The following is a 14,328-nucleotide window of genomic DNA, read 5'->3' on the forward strand; positions in this document are numbered from 1 at the left end:
GGGATGCAGAGCCGGGATCGGGGATGTGGGGCCGGGATGCAGAGCCGGGATCGGGGATGTGGGGCCGGGATGCAGAGCCGGGATCGGGGATGTGGGGCCGGGATGCAGAGCTGGGACGTGTCCCGGGGCGGGGCCGCAGCTCCGGGGAGCCCCCGGCCGTGTCCCCGCCCCGGGGCCGCTGCCAGCGCCGCGGAGCCAGCGCGGGGCCGGGGCCAGGAGCGTCCGTGCCAGCAGCGATTAGGGACAATCTTCTCCGGGAACGGACGCGGAGAACTGCGGCGCACACGAGGCTTTTGTTGGGCCAGGGACAACACAGCTGGGCCCGGCAGCCCCGGCCAGCCCCGCTCGGCGCGGGAGGGGCTCCGGGCAGCGCCCGCTCCCTTCCCAGCCCCGACTGCTCCTCCTGGAGCTCCCCGTGCGGGATGGGATGGGATGGGATGGGATGGGATAATGGGATGGGATGGGATGGGATGGGATGGGATGGGATGGGATGGGATGGGATGGGATGGGATGGGATGGGATGGGATGGGATGGGATGGGATAATGGGATGGGATGGGATGGGATGGGATGGGATGGGATTCACTAGAGGGCACCAAAGGGCTGGAGACAGGGATTGGGATGGGCTCCATGGGACTGGGATAGGAATATGGGATGGGGTAATGGGATAATAATGGGGCAATAATGGGGTAATGGGATAATGGGATGAAGTTTTCCTGGCAGGTTCATGAGGACAGCCAAGGGATGGGATGTGGGAATGGGGGGACCCGGAGCTTGCTGGGGCCCTGCTGGAATGACCAAGGGATTTTGGGGCTCTGCCAGGACGCAGCTGGTCCGTGGGGACGGCCTGGATGGGGTGGGGTGGGGTGGGGTGGGGTGGGACCACCCTGCAGCCTGGGCCCCCAACCCAGGCCCCCAACCCAGGACCCCAACCCAGGACCCCAACCCGGGACCCCTCAGTTGCCCCGTGGCAGCGCCGGGTCCCCTCCCGGGGCTGGCTCTGAGTGGGGCGCGACCCTTCCCCCCAAAACCCGGGGTGTGGCGGGGTCTGGATCCCTCAGCCCCGCTCGGTTCCCCGGTACCGGGGGTCCGGATCCCTCAGCCCCGCTCGGTTCCCCGGTACCAGGGGGTCCGGATCCCTCAGCCCCGCTCGGTTCCCCGGTACCGGGGGGTCTGGATCCCCCAGCCCCGCTCGGTTCCCCGGTACCGGGGGGTCTGGATCCCCCAGCCCCGCTCGGTTCCCCGGTACCGGGGGGTCCGGATCCCCCAGCCCCGCTCGGTTCCCCGGTACCGGCGGGCTCGGGTTCTCTCCGGGCCGCTCCCCGGGCAGGTGAGGCCGGCAGACGGGAGCGATGATCGCGGCGCTGGGCGCTGCCCGCTCCGCGCTCGGCCCCGGCCGGACAACCGCGGCTTTGCTCGGTTTTATGGAACCGGGGTTCGTGCGGTCACGGTCCCCAAATCCCTGTCCCCGGGGGTGCAGCGGGGCTGTGGGGACAGCAGTGTCGCCCGTGTCCTGAGCGCTGGCTGTCCCCGAGGCAGCCGGGCGGAGGCGGAGGCCATGGAGAAGGAGCTGCTGGAGGATTATCGCTTCGGGCGGCAGCAGCTGATCGAGATCTGGGGACACGCCTGTGCCGTGGCTGTCACCAAGGTGGGGCTGGGGACACCCCGGAGGGGCTGGGGACAGGACTGGGGACAGGACTGGGGACATCTCACCGGGGCTGGGGACACCACGTCAGTGTTGGGGACACCACACGGGGCTGGGTCCCCATGGGGAGGGGGATGCTCGGCCCCTCCTGGGGGTCGCGGGGGGGCCCAGGGGGTCCCCAGAGGTGCCCAGGTGTCCCCGGAGGAGGAGGAGGAGGAGGAGCGGGGGCAGCATCAAGGGCAGCTTTGTGCCTCGGGCCCGAGAGCTCCGCGCCCGCCTCAGCTTTTCCATCGGCCCTTCCCTGCTCCGAGGAGATGAAATGTTTTGGTGCTGGAGCTGCTGCAGCCTCCCCGACCCCACCTGGGCCTCAGCATCCTCCTCCTCCTCCTCCTCCTCCTCGGGGACGCCCCAGCTCTGGCTGCCCCAGGCCGGGCTGTCCCGCGGTGTCCCCGCGGTGTCCCCGCGGTGTCCCCTCGGTGTCCCCGCCGTGTCCCCGCCGTGTCCCCGCCGTGTCCCCGGTGCCCGGAGGTTCTGCCGGCGTGGCCAGCGCTGGGGCAGGGCCAGGGCCGGGCTACCAGGGCCGTGCTCCGGAGCCAGGATCCGTGAGCAGGAAAAAATCCGTCAATGGATAAACAGAGCCTCCCTCCCTCCTCCTTCCCTCCCGGGATCCTGGAACGCGCCGCCTGCGGCCGCCTCCCTGCGGGACGGGGGTGAACGGGCTCGGCCCGAACGGGGCATCTCGGGCTCCCGGGGTGGGCAGGATCCCGATCCTCCCGGGAAATGATCCCGATCCTCCCGGGAAATGATCCCGATCCTCCCGGGAAATGATCCCGATCCCACCTCTTAGAATTCCACGGCAGGCACCATCCTCATCCCCGTGTGGCCCCTGTTCCACCCCACTCCGGGAGCTCCCCAAATCCAGCTGCGGATCCCATCCCATAATCCCCATCCCGTAAATCCCATCCCACTCCATGTGCCACCCCCATCTCACCCTGGGTGCTGTGTCCCCGAGCTCCCAGTGACAGTGCCACCCGTGTGTCCCCGAGCTCCCGGTGACGGTGACAGTGCCTCCCGTGTGTCCCCGAGCTCCCAGTGACAGTGCCACCCGTGTGTCCCCGAGCTCCCGGTGATGGTGACAGTGCCACCCGTGTGTCCCTGAGCTCCCGGTGATGGTGACAGTGCCTCCCGTGTGTCCCCGAGCTCGCGGTGACAGTGCCTCCCGTGTGTCCCCGAGCTCCCGGTGATGGTGACAGTGCCTCCCGTGTGTCCCCGAGCTCGCGGTGACAGTGCCTCCCGTGTGTCCCCGAGCTCCCGGTGATGGTGACAGTGCCTCCCGTGTGTCCCCGAGCTCGCGGTGACAGTGCCACCCGTGTCCCCGCAGGCGTTCCCGCTGCCGTCGCTGCCCCGCAGGCAGCCCACGCTGCTGGTGGCGTGCGGGCCGGCGCAGACCGGGGCCATCGGGCTGGTGTGTGCCCGCCACCTGCGCAGCTTCGTGGGTACCTCCCCTCCTCCTCCTCCTCCTCCTCCTCCTCCTCCTCCTCCTCCTCCCGGCCTTCCTCCGAGCCCTTTTTCCCCCCAGGATTACGAGCCCACCATCTTCTACCCCAAGCGCTCCCCGGACCCGCTGCACCGCGACTTCACCACGCAGTGCGAGAGGATGGACATCCCGTTCCTGTCCTACCTGCCCACCGAGGTGACCCCACACCCAGCCTCCCCCTCCTTCTTCCTCCTTTCCTTCCCCTTTTCCCCACCCCGGCTCCCCAAATCCCCTCCAGACGAGTTTTTATCCCTCTTTCCCTCCCGCCCGCCGCTCCCCGCCCCGTCCCGGCGCTGCCGGGATCCCGGGGATGCCAGGAAATCCAGCGGCCGCTGCCTCCAGCCACCGGCTCTGTTATTTTTGGAATCTCCCAGCGCTGGGAACGGAGGAATTTGACCCAAAAATCGCTGCCCTGGCTCGGGCCACGCGTCTCGGCGTGCCGGGCTCGGCTCCGCGGCCCCTCCCTGGCTGCCGCTCCACTTGGGGGGGCCGGAGTCTGGATTCGCCTTTTCTTTGTTTTTTTTTCTTTTTTTTTTTTTTTTTTTTTTTTTTTTTTTGGCAACCCGGCAGGAAAACGGCCTGGCCGGGGTTTTGCGCCGCCAGGGGTGACACGGGGACACCCCCGAATGTCGCTGTCCCCAGGTGCAGCTGATCAACGACGCCTACAACGCCGTGGTGGACGCGGTGCTGGGAGCCGAGGGCGAGGGGACCGAGGGGACGGAGCCGTGCGCGGCCACGCTGGCCACGCTGCGGCACGTCCGCATCCCCATCGTCAGCCTGGATGTCCCCTCAGGTGCCCCCCGTGTCCCCGCGGGTGTCCCCGTGTCCCCCGTGTGTCCCCCGGCTGTCCCCCGTATGCCCTCAGGTGTCCCCTCAGGTGTCCCCCGTGTCCCCCCCATGTCCCCCCGTGTCCCCGCGGGTGTCCCCCGTGTCCCTCCCTGTCCCCCCCGTGTCCCCTCAGGTGTCCCCCGTGTCCCTCCCTGTCCCCCCCGTGTCCCCCCGCTCTCTCCCACGCCGCTGTCACCGCGTCCCTGGCGGTGTCACCCCGGGCGTGGAGCCCGGAGCCCCGGCGGTGACCACGACAAGGTGGGGACATCCCCGCTGCCCCCCGCGGTGACCCTGGGACGTTGGGGACACCCCGCGGTGACCCTGTCACTCTGGGGACACCCCGCGGTGACCCTGTCACTCTGGGGACACCCCGGGGTGACCCTGTCACTCTGGGGACACCCCGCGGTGACCGTGTCACTCTGGGGACGCCCCGGGGTGACCCTGGCACTCTGGGGACACCCCGCGGTGACCCTGTCACTCTGGGGACGCCCCGGGGTGACCCTGTCACTCTGGGGACACCCCGCGGTGACCCTGTCACTCTGGGGACACCCCGCGGTGACCGTGTCACTCTGGGGACGCCCCGGCCCCCCCGCGGGCTCCGGCCGCGCTCGGGGCACCCACGGGAAATAACAAAGTGCCCGGCCCGAGACGTGACGTCACCGCCAGATGTCATTCCCAGATGTGGCGCTCCCGAACCGCCACGCGCGTGTCTGGCGGCCGGGCCTGGGATCGTCACCGGCGGTGTCCCCCCCGGCCTGGCGGTGTCACCTCCTGTCCTGGCGGTGTCACCGCCCGCTCTCGGGGTGGATCCCGCGGGGACAAACCCTGCCCGTGCAGGGACGGTGGCGGTGCCACCCCCGTGTCCCCTCCCTGTCCCTGTCCCCTCCCTGTCCCTGTCCCTCTGACGCTGTGGTTGTCGCTGTCGCTGTCCCTGTCTCATCCCTGTCCCCTGTCCCCATCCCTGTCCCTGTGTCCCTGTCCCTGTGTCCCTATCCCCATCCCTGTCCCCATCCCTGTCCCGGTCCCTCTGTCGCTGTCGCTGTCGCTGTCCCTGTCGCTGTCCCTGTCCCTGTCCCTGTCCCTGTCCCTGTCCCTGTCCCTGTCCCTGTGTCCCTGTCCCTGTCCCATTCCTGTCCCCATCCCTGTCGCGGTCCCCCTGACGCTGTCGCTGTCGCTGTCGCTGTCGCAGGGTGGCGCGCGGGGCCGGGTGACAGCGGTGACATCCGCCCGGCCGTGCTGGTGTCGCTGGCGGCGCCCAAGGCTGCGGCGCGGCGCTTCCAGGGCCAGCGGCATTTCCTGGCCGGGCGCTTCGTGCCCGAGGAGCTGCGCAGGAAATTCGGGATCCGCGCCCCGCCCTACCCGGGCAGCGACTGCGTGGTGGCGCTGGGACCCCCCGGAGGAGCCCCCGGTGACACCGGGACCCCCCAATGAACCCCCGGTGACACTGGGACCCCCCAATGAGCCCCCGGTGACACTGGGACACCCCAATGAGCCCCCGGTGACACCGTGACCCTCCAATGAGCCCCTGGTGACACTGGGACCCCCCCAATGAGCCTCCGGTGACACTGTGACCCCAATCAAACCCCTGGTGGCACCGTGACCCTCCAAATGAACCCCCGGTGACACTGGGACCCCCCAATGAGCCCCCGGTGACACCGGGACACCCCAATGAGCCCCCGGTGACACCGTGACCCTCCAAATGAGCCCCTGGTGACACCGGGACCCCAATCAAACCCCTGGTGGCACCGTGACTCCCCAAATGAGCCCCTGGTGACACTGTGACCCCAAATAAAGCACTTCTGGCCTTGTGACCTCAGATAAACTCTTGGTGGCCCTGTGACCCCCAAAATAAAGTGATGCTGGCCCTGTGACCCCAACGAACCCCTGGTGGCACTGTGACCCCAAATGAACCCTGGTGTCACTGTGACCCCAAATGAACCCTGGTGGCACTGTGACCCCAAATGAACCCTGGTGTCACTGTGACCCCAATTAACCCCTCGTGGCCCCTTGACCCAAATTAACCCCTCGTGGCTCCCCAGTGGGGGCTCTTTGGGGACAGGGGACTTTGGTGGCCCTGGCTCGGGTCGGGGCTTTGTCCTGAGCCTCAATCCAAGGTTTGGGGACCCCTGGAGCTGTCACCACCCCGCGTCACCTCCCCTGCCACCCACCCACGGGGCTGAAATCCCAAAAAAAAACCAGGGAAGGGACCCGGGAACCCCCACCCCAGCAGGGGACGTCCCTGAGGGTGAGGAGCCGCCCCCGGGCGCTGTCCCCTCGGTGTCCCCTGTGTCCCAGCAGGGACGGGGTGGCCGTGACCCCAGTCCAGCCCCGGGGGGCTCGGGAGCCGCCGGAATGCCGGGAATGCGCCGGGATTTGGGGATTTCCGCCGGCTGCGGCTGCTGGGGCCCTTCACAGTGCCCCCAGTGTCCCCAGTGCCCCATTGTCCCCAGTGTCCCAGTGTCCCCAGTGTCCCATTGTCTCCAGTGTCCCCAGTGTCCCCAGTGTCCCCATCTGCAGGGCCAATTCCCAGATTTCGGGCACGGGTTAGGGATTAAAGGGAATTTGGGGGCGGGTTTGGGAGATTTTGGGATGATCTGGGAGATTTGGGGTTGTTTTGGGATTTGGCTGCAGGCTGGGGGTTCCTGGTTCATCCCAAAGCTCCTCCAGTCCCTCCCAGTCCCTCCCAGTTCCCCCAGTGCTCCCAAATCAGGGCGAATTCCCAGATTTTGATGGATTTGGGATAGACGAGGCGTGTGGGGAGGGATTTGGGGTAATTCGGGAGAGAGCTGGGGTGCTCCCAGCTCCTCCCAGTCCATCCCAGTCCATCCCAGTCCATCCCAGTCCATCCCAGATTCCAGCGATTTTGGGTCAGAAAAAGGGGGGATTTGAAGGAGGAGTAATTTGAGGTGGGGTGGATTCGGGACAATTCGGGACACCCCCAAATTCGGGATTTCCCCCACTTCGTCACCTTCCAGACAAACCCAGGTCACCCCGATGTCCCCAAGGCCATCAACTCCTCTTCTCCCTCTTCCCACACGTTTTTTTTAATTTTTAATTTTTAAAAAAAATGTTTTCCCCTCCACCACGACACCGACTCCTCTTTGGCCTTTTCCCGTTTACTATTATTATTATTTATTTTTTTTTTAAATCGTGTTTTTTTCTCTCCCGTTTCATTTCTCTCTCCCCTCCCTCCCCGCCGCATTCCCCAGCGCATCCAATTTTAGCAGCCCCGACGAAAACAAGCGCCGCGAGCCGCGGGAGCAGCGCGGCCGCCGCGGGCAGAGCTCCCGGCCTGACCCGGCTCCAGGAATCCTGGAAAAAAGCGGGGAAGCGGCGCCCTATAAAAACCGGGACGGGGCGGGAGCGGCCGCAGTCGGCGCGCGGAGCAGCCATGGCACGGCTGGCACATCTGGCACATCTGGCACAGCTGGCACAGCTGGCACAGCTGGCGGTGCTGGTGCTGCTGGTGGTGGGAGCTCCGAGGGTTGCCGGGGCTGCAGGTAAAGGGGTTTGGGGGGGTTGGGGGTTTTTTGGGGTTTTTTGGGGGTTTTTTGGGGTTTTTTTGGGTGGTTTGGGGGGTTTTTGGGGTTGGGGGTTTTGTGGTTTTGGGGTTTGGGGGAGTTGAGGTTTTGGGGTTTGGAGTTTTGGGGTTTGGGGGTTTGGGGGTTTGGAGTTTTGTGGGTTTGGGGTTTGGGGGTTTGGGGGTTTTTTTCCTGCCTGGATTTTGAGGGAGGGGGTGGTGGCACGGGGTGGTGACACAGAGTGTGGTGGCACGGGGTGGTGACACAGAGTGTGGCTGGAACCGCTGGCACCTGCCAAGGGAGGGGTGTGGATGGGGATCAGGGGATCTGTCATGGAGGGACAGGGACAGGGACAGGGATGGGACAGGGATGGGGACAGGGATGGGACAGGGACAGGGATGGGGACAGGGATGGGACAGGGATAGGGGTGGGAATGGGATGGGGACAGGGATGGGGACAGAGGTGCCCCCAGGGACCTTCTTGCCCCATCCACCCCCTCTGGAATTGCTGAATCCCATGGGAAGAGCCCTGGAGCTCCCGGGGGTTCCCACAGGGACGGCTGTGGGGACACCCCGGCTGTGAGGACACCCCCCAGATCCCTGTCACCTCCCGGCTCGGGGCCTGGTGACACCGTGTTGGGGACATTGACATTCCACCCTCGTGTCCTTGTCCCTCGTCACCCCTGGTACAGCCAAAAGGCCGGGAACGATTCCCATGGATACGGGGTGGGCTCCTGCCTCGGCCACCCTTGGGTCACCCTTGGGCCACCCTGGGGTCACCCTTGGGCCACCCTGGGGTCACCTCTGGCTCCCAGGACACCGTGGCCCACCCTCGGTGACACCGCCAGCCTGGCCTTGGGGACACGGTCAGTCCTGTCCCCCCGGGATTGATTTGGGGGCTCAGGGCACGGGGACAGGGCTGGGCAGGGACCCCGGGAACGTGGCAGTGCCACCCCGGTGTCCCCAGAGCCCCTGGAGAACGAGTCGGAGCCGGGCAAGGCCGGAGCCGCCGGGAAACCCTGGAAAGGCGAGCCCGACCTGGAGGAGCTGGACCTGGGCACGGCAGGTACGGCCACCGCCGACGTCCCCTGCAGGGTCCCCAGGGGCTGTGCCCACCCTGTGCCACCCCACGGGCCCTCAGCGGTGACCACGGTGACATTCCCACCCCTGTGACGTCCCACCCATGGCTCCGGGGACAGTTCCCACCCACGGGGCCTCAGTGGTGACTCTCCATCCCCACAGCCTCTTCCCTCAGGGTCCCTGAGCTTCAACCCCCAGACCAACTCAGATCTGTCCCCAAGCTGTCCCCGAGCTGTGCCAAACCGTCCCTGAGCTGTCCCCAGCCCCAGGCCATTGCTGAACTGTCCCCAAACCAACCCCAAGCTGTCCCCAAACCAACCCCAAACTGACCCCGAGCTGTCCCCAAGCTGTCCCCAAGCCCAAACCATCCCTGAGCCATCTCCAACCCCAAAACAACCCTGAGCTGTCCCCAAACAAACCCTAAAGTGACCCCGAGCTGTCCCCAGATGATCCCCAGGCTGTCCCTATCCTCACACCGTCCCCAAACAGTCCCCAAACCATCCCCAGCTGTCCCCAGATGATCCCCAGCTGTCCCCACGCCATCCCCGTGCCATCCCCAGCTGTCCCCGTGCCATCCCCAGCTGTCCCCAGATGATCCCCAGCTGTCCCCACGCCATCCCCGCCCCGTCCCCGCCCCGTCCCCAACCCCGGCCCCGTGTGCCGCTCCCTTCCGTCTCCCACCAGGCAAAGGCGCCGCGTGGACGTCGTGGTTCAACATCGACCACCCGGGCGGGGACGGGGACCACGAGAGCCTGGCCGCCATCCGCTTCTACTTCGGGGAGCGCGTGTGCGCGCGGCCGCTGGCGCTGGAGGCGCGGAGCACGGGCTGGGAGCTGCCGGCGGCGCTGGGACAGGTGGTGCACGCCAGCCCCGAGCGCGGCTTCCGCTGCCTGCACCGCGAGCAGCCGCCCGGAAAGGCCTGCGCCAACTACCACGTGCGCTTCCTGTGCCCGCTGGGTGAGGGACGGGCACACCTGGGGCACACCTGGGGCACACCTGTCACACCTGTGTCACACCTCTGTCCCACCCGTGTCCCCACCTGTGCCCCCCTTTCCCCCCCCCAGTTCCGTGCAGGGGCGTCCTTCCCGTTTAACCCCTTTGCTGCCGTTCCCGTGCCCCGCTCCCAGTGACCCCAGTGACTCCCAGTGACTCCAGCGTCCCCCAGTGACTCCCAGTCACTCCCAGTGACCCCCAGTGACTCCCAGTCACTCCCAGTGTCCCCCACTGGCCCCCAGTGTCCCCCAGCGTCCCCCAGTGACTCCCAGTGTCCCCCAGTGTCCCCCAGTGACCCCCAGTGTCCCCGCAGATGACGTGTACTGGTCCCACTGGTCTGCCTGGAGCCCCTGCTCTCGCAGCGCCTGCGGCTCCCGCGGCGTCCAGAGCCGCTCCCGGCGCTGCCGCAGCGCCCGCGCCCGGAGCCGCCTCAAGGAGCTGCGGTGCCGGGGCAAAGCCACCGAGCGCCGGGCCTGCAGCGCCGGGCCCTGCCCAGGTACGGACCGGAACGCACCTGCGCCGGGGAGGGGACACGGGGCCGGGGGTGGCACCATGAACCCCGCGGTGTCACCTACCTGCGCCGGGGAGGGGACACGGGGCCGGGCTGGCACCATGAACCCCGCGGTGTCACCCACTTGTGCCCAGGGAGGGGACACGGGGCCGGGGGTGCCCATGGGGTGGCCGTGCGGTGACACTGGGCTGTGACCAGGGCTCTCTGCAGGGACCTGAACCCCCGTGTCAGTCCCCGCAGCAGGAGCAGGTGGGCAGAGCCACCCTGTGCCACCTGGGGCCACCCTGTGCCACCTGGGGCCACCCGGTGCCACCTGGGGCCACTCGGGGCCACCTGGGGCCACCCGGTGCCACCTGGGGCCACTCGGGGCCACCTGGGGCCACCCTGTGCCACCCACCTCTGGCTGCTCTGCCCGGGGGTGACCTCCCACGGCCACCCCACGCCGGGGCTTTGGAGGGGACGCGATTCCCACCGGGAATGTCCCCTCAGAGCCCTCCTGGACCGAGTGGGGCGCTTGGGGTCCGTGCTCCCGCACCTGCGGCGGCTCCGGGACCCGCTCCCGGCGCCGGAGCTGCAAACCCGCCAAGAGGAGCCCCCCGTGCCCGGGCCGTGCCGCCGAGGCGCAGGAGTGTCACCCGCCACCCTGCCCCGCTGACCCCGGCCGTGTCCCCGCCGCGGGCTGCGCGCTGCGGGGCACCGTGGTGACGGCGGCCGGGGCGGCCCTGCCCGACGCCCGCCTGTACCTGGAGAACCGCCCGGGCGAGCCCCTGGCCCGCAGCGACTCCCGGGGGCGATTCACGGCCCCGGGGCTGTGCCCGGGCCCCGCCGCCAACCTCAGCGCCCGCCGCGACGGCTTCGCCCCGGCGCTGGCGCCCATCGTCACCGACGGCTCGGGAGCGGCCGTGGCGCACCTGAGGCTGCGGCGGCTCGGTGAGAAGGACGGGGGCGGCTGCGGGGACCCCCCCCCGGGGCCGAGCCGGGGCGCCCATGCGCTCGCTGCCCCTCTTTTTGCCCCTCGGCAGAGAAGCCCCACATGGTGCTGCACCCCGCGGACAGGGTCAGGGAGGCCGGGCAGGACGTGACCTTCTGCTGCGAAGCCTCGGGCACCCCCGCGCCCCAAAACTACTCCTGGTGAGGCGGCGCTGCGGGGCGGGCGGCGGCCGGGCCCTCACCGCGCTGAGCCGGTCCCCGCCGTCCCCGCAGGTACCACAACGGGACGCTGCTGGCTCCGGGCCCCGGCGGCCGCCTGGAGCTGCGGGGGCTGGCGCCGGAGCAGGCGGGCACCTACCGCTGCAAGGCCACCTCCGAGGCCGGAGCCATCCTCTCGGAGCCCGCGCAGCTCACCGTGCTGGGTGAGCGAGCGCCGGCCGGGGTCCGCCGGGCTGCCCCGACCCCCGCCCGCGCCCCTAACGCCCCCTCCCCTCGGTGCCCCCCAGCCCAGGGCCGGCCGAGCTGCCGGGCGGAGCCCGAGCCCAGCCTGGTGGAGCTGCCCAGCGACTGCTCGCAGGACGCCGGCGGCTCCCGCTACTACAACGTGGGGCGCTGCCCGGCCTCGCCGTGCCCGGGAGGCTCCGCCGAGCCCTCGGCGTGCGGCGAGGAGTCCGGGCGGTGCTGCGGGGTGAGGAGGATGGAGCTGCGGCAGGTGCCGTGCGCCGGCTCCCTGCTGCCCGTCAAGGTGGTGGCCGAGTGCGGCTGCGGGCCCTGCGCCCGGCCCCGGGCGCTGGTGCAGGGCCGGGTGACGGCGGCCGACACCGGGGAGCCGCTGCGCTTCGGCCGCATCTTCCTCGGCGGCAGGAGAGCCGGCTTCACCGGCTACCAGGGCTCCTTCACCATCGAGGTGCCGCCGGACACGCGGCGCCTGGTGGCTCGCTTCGTGGACGGGCAGCAGCGCCTGCTGGACGCCGTCAGGGTGCTGCCCTTCGACCGGCGGGGAGGAGCCGTGTACCAGGAGGTGAAGATGCTGCGCAAGAAGGAGCCGGTGGAGCTGGACGGCGGCCGGAGCAACGCCATCCCCCTGGGAGAGGCCGGCGGCCGGGAGCCCGTCGGGGAGCTGCTGCTGCCGGCCGGAGCCTTCCTCCGGCCGTCCGGGGAGGTTTTCAACGGCACCGTCAAGGCCAGCGTCACCTTCGTGGACCCCAGGGACGTGGGCACGGCCGGCGCCGCCTCCAGCGACCTGAGCTTCGCCGACGCCGACGGGGAGATCGCGCCCCTGCGCACCTACGGGATGTTCGCCGTGGATTTCCGCGAGGGCGACAGCGGCGCGGAGCTGCAGGCGGGGCCGGTGCGGGTGAGGATGGACGCCGGGCAGGTGCGGATGCCGGAGCACCTGGGCAAGATGAAGCTGTGGTCCTTGAACCCCGAGAGCGGCCTGTGGGAGGAGGAAGGCGTCCTGCGCGCGGCCGGGGGCGGCCGGAGGAAGAGGAAGAGGAAGAGGGAGGAGAGGACCTTCCTGGTGGGCAACCTGGAGATCCGCGAGCGCCGCCTCTTCAACCTGGACGTGCCCGAGGACCGCCGCTGCTTCGTCAAGGTCAGGGCCTACAGCAACGAGAAGTTCAACCCCCACGAGCAGCTGGAGGGGGTGGTGGTCACCCTCGTCAACCTGGAGCCGCAGCCCGGCTTCCCCAGCAACCCGCGGGCCTGGGGCCGCTTCGACAGCGCCGTCACGGGGCCCAACGGCGCCTGCCTGCCCGCCTTCTGCGACGGCCGGCGCCCCGACGCCTACGCGGCGCTGCTGACCGCCACGCTGGGCGGCGAGGAGCTGGAGGCCGTGGCCTCCAGCCCCAAGCTGAACCCCGGCGCCGTGGGCGTGGCGCAGCCCTACCTGGGCAAGCTGGGCTACCGGCGCTCGGACCACGAGGACGCGGCGCTCAAGAAGACGGCCTTCCAGATCAACGTGGCCAAGCCCGACCCCGGCGACCCGGACGAGAGCAACGGGCCCGTCTACTCCTACCGGAGCCTGCGGGAGTGCCAGGAGGCGCCGGTCAGCGCCAACCACCTGCGCTTCTACCGCGTGGAGGTGGACAGGTACGAGTACAACGTGGTGCCCTTCAAGGAGAGCGACGTCTCCTCCTGGACCGGCGACTACCTGGCGTGGTGGCCCAACCCGCAGGAGTTCCGGGCGTGCTTCATCAAGGTGCGGCTGGAGGGGCCGCAGGAGTACATGGTGAGGTCGAGGAACGCGGGCGGGAGCCACCCCCGCACCCGGGGGCAGCTCTACGGGCTGCGGGACAGCCGCAGCGTGCGGGACCCGCTGCTGGACAACACCTCGGGGGCCTGCGTGGAGTTCAAGTGCGGCGGGATGCTCTTCGACCAGGGCCTGGCCGACAGAACGCTGGTGACCGTGGTGCCGCAGGGCGGCTGCCGCCGCACGGCCACCAACGCGCTGCTGCGGGACTACCTGAGCCGGCACCCGCCGCTGGCCGACAACAACCACACCGCGGCCTTCTCCATGCTGGCCCCGCTGGACCCGCTGGGCCACAACTACGGCATCTACACCGTGACGGACCAGAGCCCGCGGCTGGCCAAGGAGATCGCCATCGGCCGCTGCTTCGCGGGCACCTCGGACGGCTTCTCCCGGGAGATGAGGGCTGCGGAGGGCGCGGCCGTCACCTTCAGCTGCCAGGAGCGGCCGCCGGGCAGCGAGAGCCTCTTCCAGCGCCTGCTGAACGCTCCGGCCGAGGCGCTGCAGGAGATCCGCAGGGAGATGGGGCGGTCCGAGCTGCGCCGCGCTCCCCCCGAGGTGATGGACTTCGCCTCCGGAGCCCCCGGCCCCACGGCCGCCCGCCGGAGCCCCGGAGGCCAGCGGAGACCGGGCGGGCAGCGGGGGCGGCCCTGAGCCCCCTCCGCGCCCCCTCCGCGGCTCCGCTTTGTCGCCTCCCTCCTTCTCCCCGTCGCTTTTGGCCGCGCTCATTCTGTAAATCCCGAAGGATTCGGGGGGCGGCGGGGCCGCGGGGAGGGGACCCCGCCACCCCCGGGCGCTGTCGCCGCCTCCTCTCGGTGCCGAGCCCCGCGCTGGGGGTGGAAATAAAAGCGATAAAAGAGGCGGCGGGAGCAGGGCGGGGACGGGGCGGGCGCGGCGCGGGGGTCCCGGCCCGGGGCTCTGCCCGGTGCCACCGGGGCCCGGGAGCGCTCGCGTCACCCCCGAACCCCAGACTGAAACCCGGATTTTCGGGGGAGGAAAACCCCAAAGATAACGCGGGTAAAACTCCCTCCCTCC

The 14,328-nt window shown here is 69.4% G+C and overlaps 1 protein-coding gene across 1 annotated transcript; it reads left to right on the forward strand.

Annotated features, from left to right (window-relative positions):
* The first annotated feature begins 791 nt into the window (after positions 1–791).
* On the forward strand, positions 792–13,947 carry LOC120748235 (cartilage intermediate layer protein 2-like). Its single transcript, XM_040054346.1, has 13 exons — positions 792–854; positions 1,125–1,646; positions 3,025–3,135; positions 3,223–3,336; positions 3,823–3,973; positions 5,198–5,416; positions 8,496–8,594; positions 9,293–9,565; positions 9,915–10,097; positions 10,602–11,042; positions 11,135–11,243; positions 11,316–11,464; positions 11,549–13,947. The coding sequence occupies exons 1-13, from the start codon at positions 792–794 to the stop codon at positions 13,945–13,947; spliced, it is 4,833 nt and encodes a 1,610-aa protein (XP_039910280.1).
* The last annotated feature ends 381 nt before the right edge of the window (positions 13,948–14,328 follow it).

The sequence above is a fragment of the Hirundo rustica genome, unplaced genomic scaffold (assembly GCF_015227805.2).
Source record: "Hirundo rustica isolate bHirRus1 unplaced genomic scaffold, bHirRus1.pri.v3 unplaced_BUSCO_264645at7742, whole genome shotgun sequence".
Taxonomy (NCBI): domain Eukaryota; kingdom Metazoa; phylum Chordata; class Aves; order Passeriformes; family Hirundinidae; genus Hirundo; species Hirundo rustica.

What these genes read in the sequence shown, in the direction of transcription:
- LOC120748235 (XM_040054346.1), top strand. Translation starts at nt 792, where the DNA reads ATGACCAAGGGATTTTGGGGCTCTGCCAGGACGCAGCTGGTCCGTGGG. An exon ending in GTGCCGTGGCTGTCACCAAG is followed by an intron (nt 1,647 to 3,024) that starts GTGGGGCTGGGG and finishes GTGTCCCCGCAG; the next exon opens with GCGTTCCCGCTGCCGTCGCT. An exon ending in ACCCCCCGGAGGAGCCCCCG is followed by an intron (nt 5,417 to 8,495) that starts GTGACACCGGGA and finishes CGGTGTCCCCAG; the next exon opens with AGCCCCTGGAGAACGAGTCG.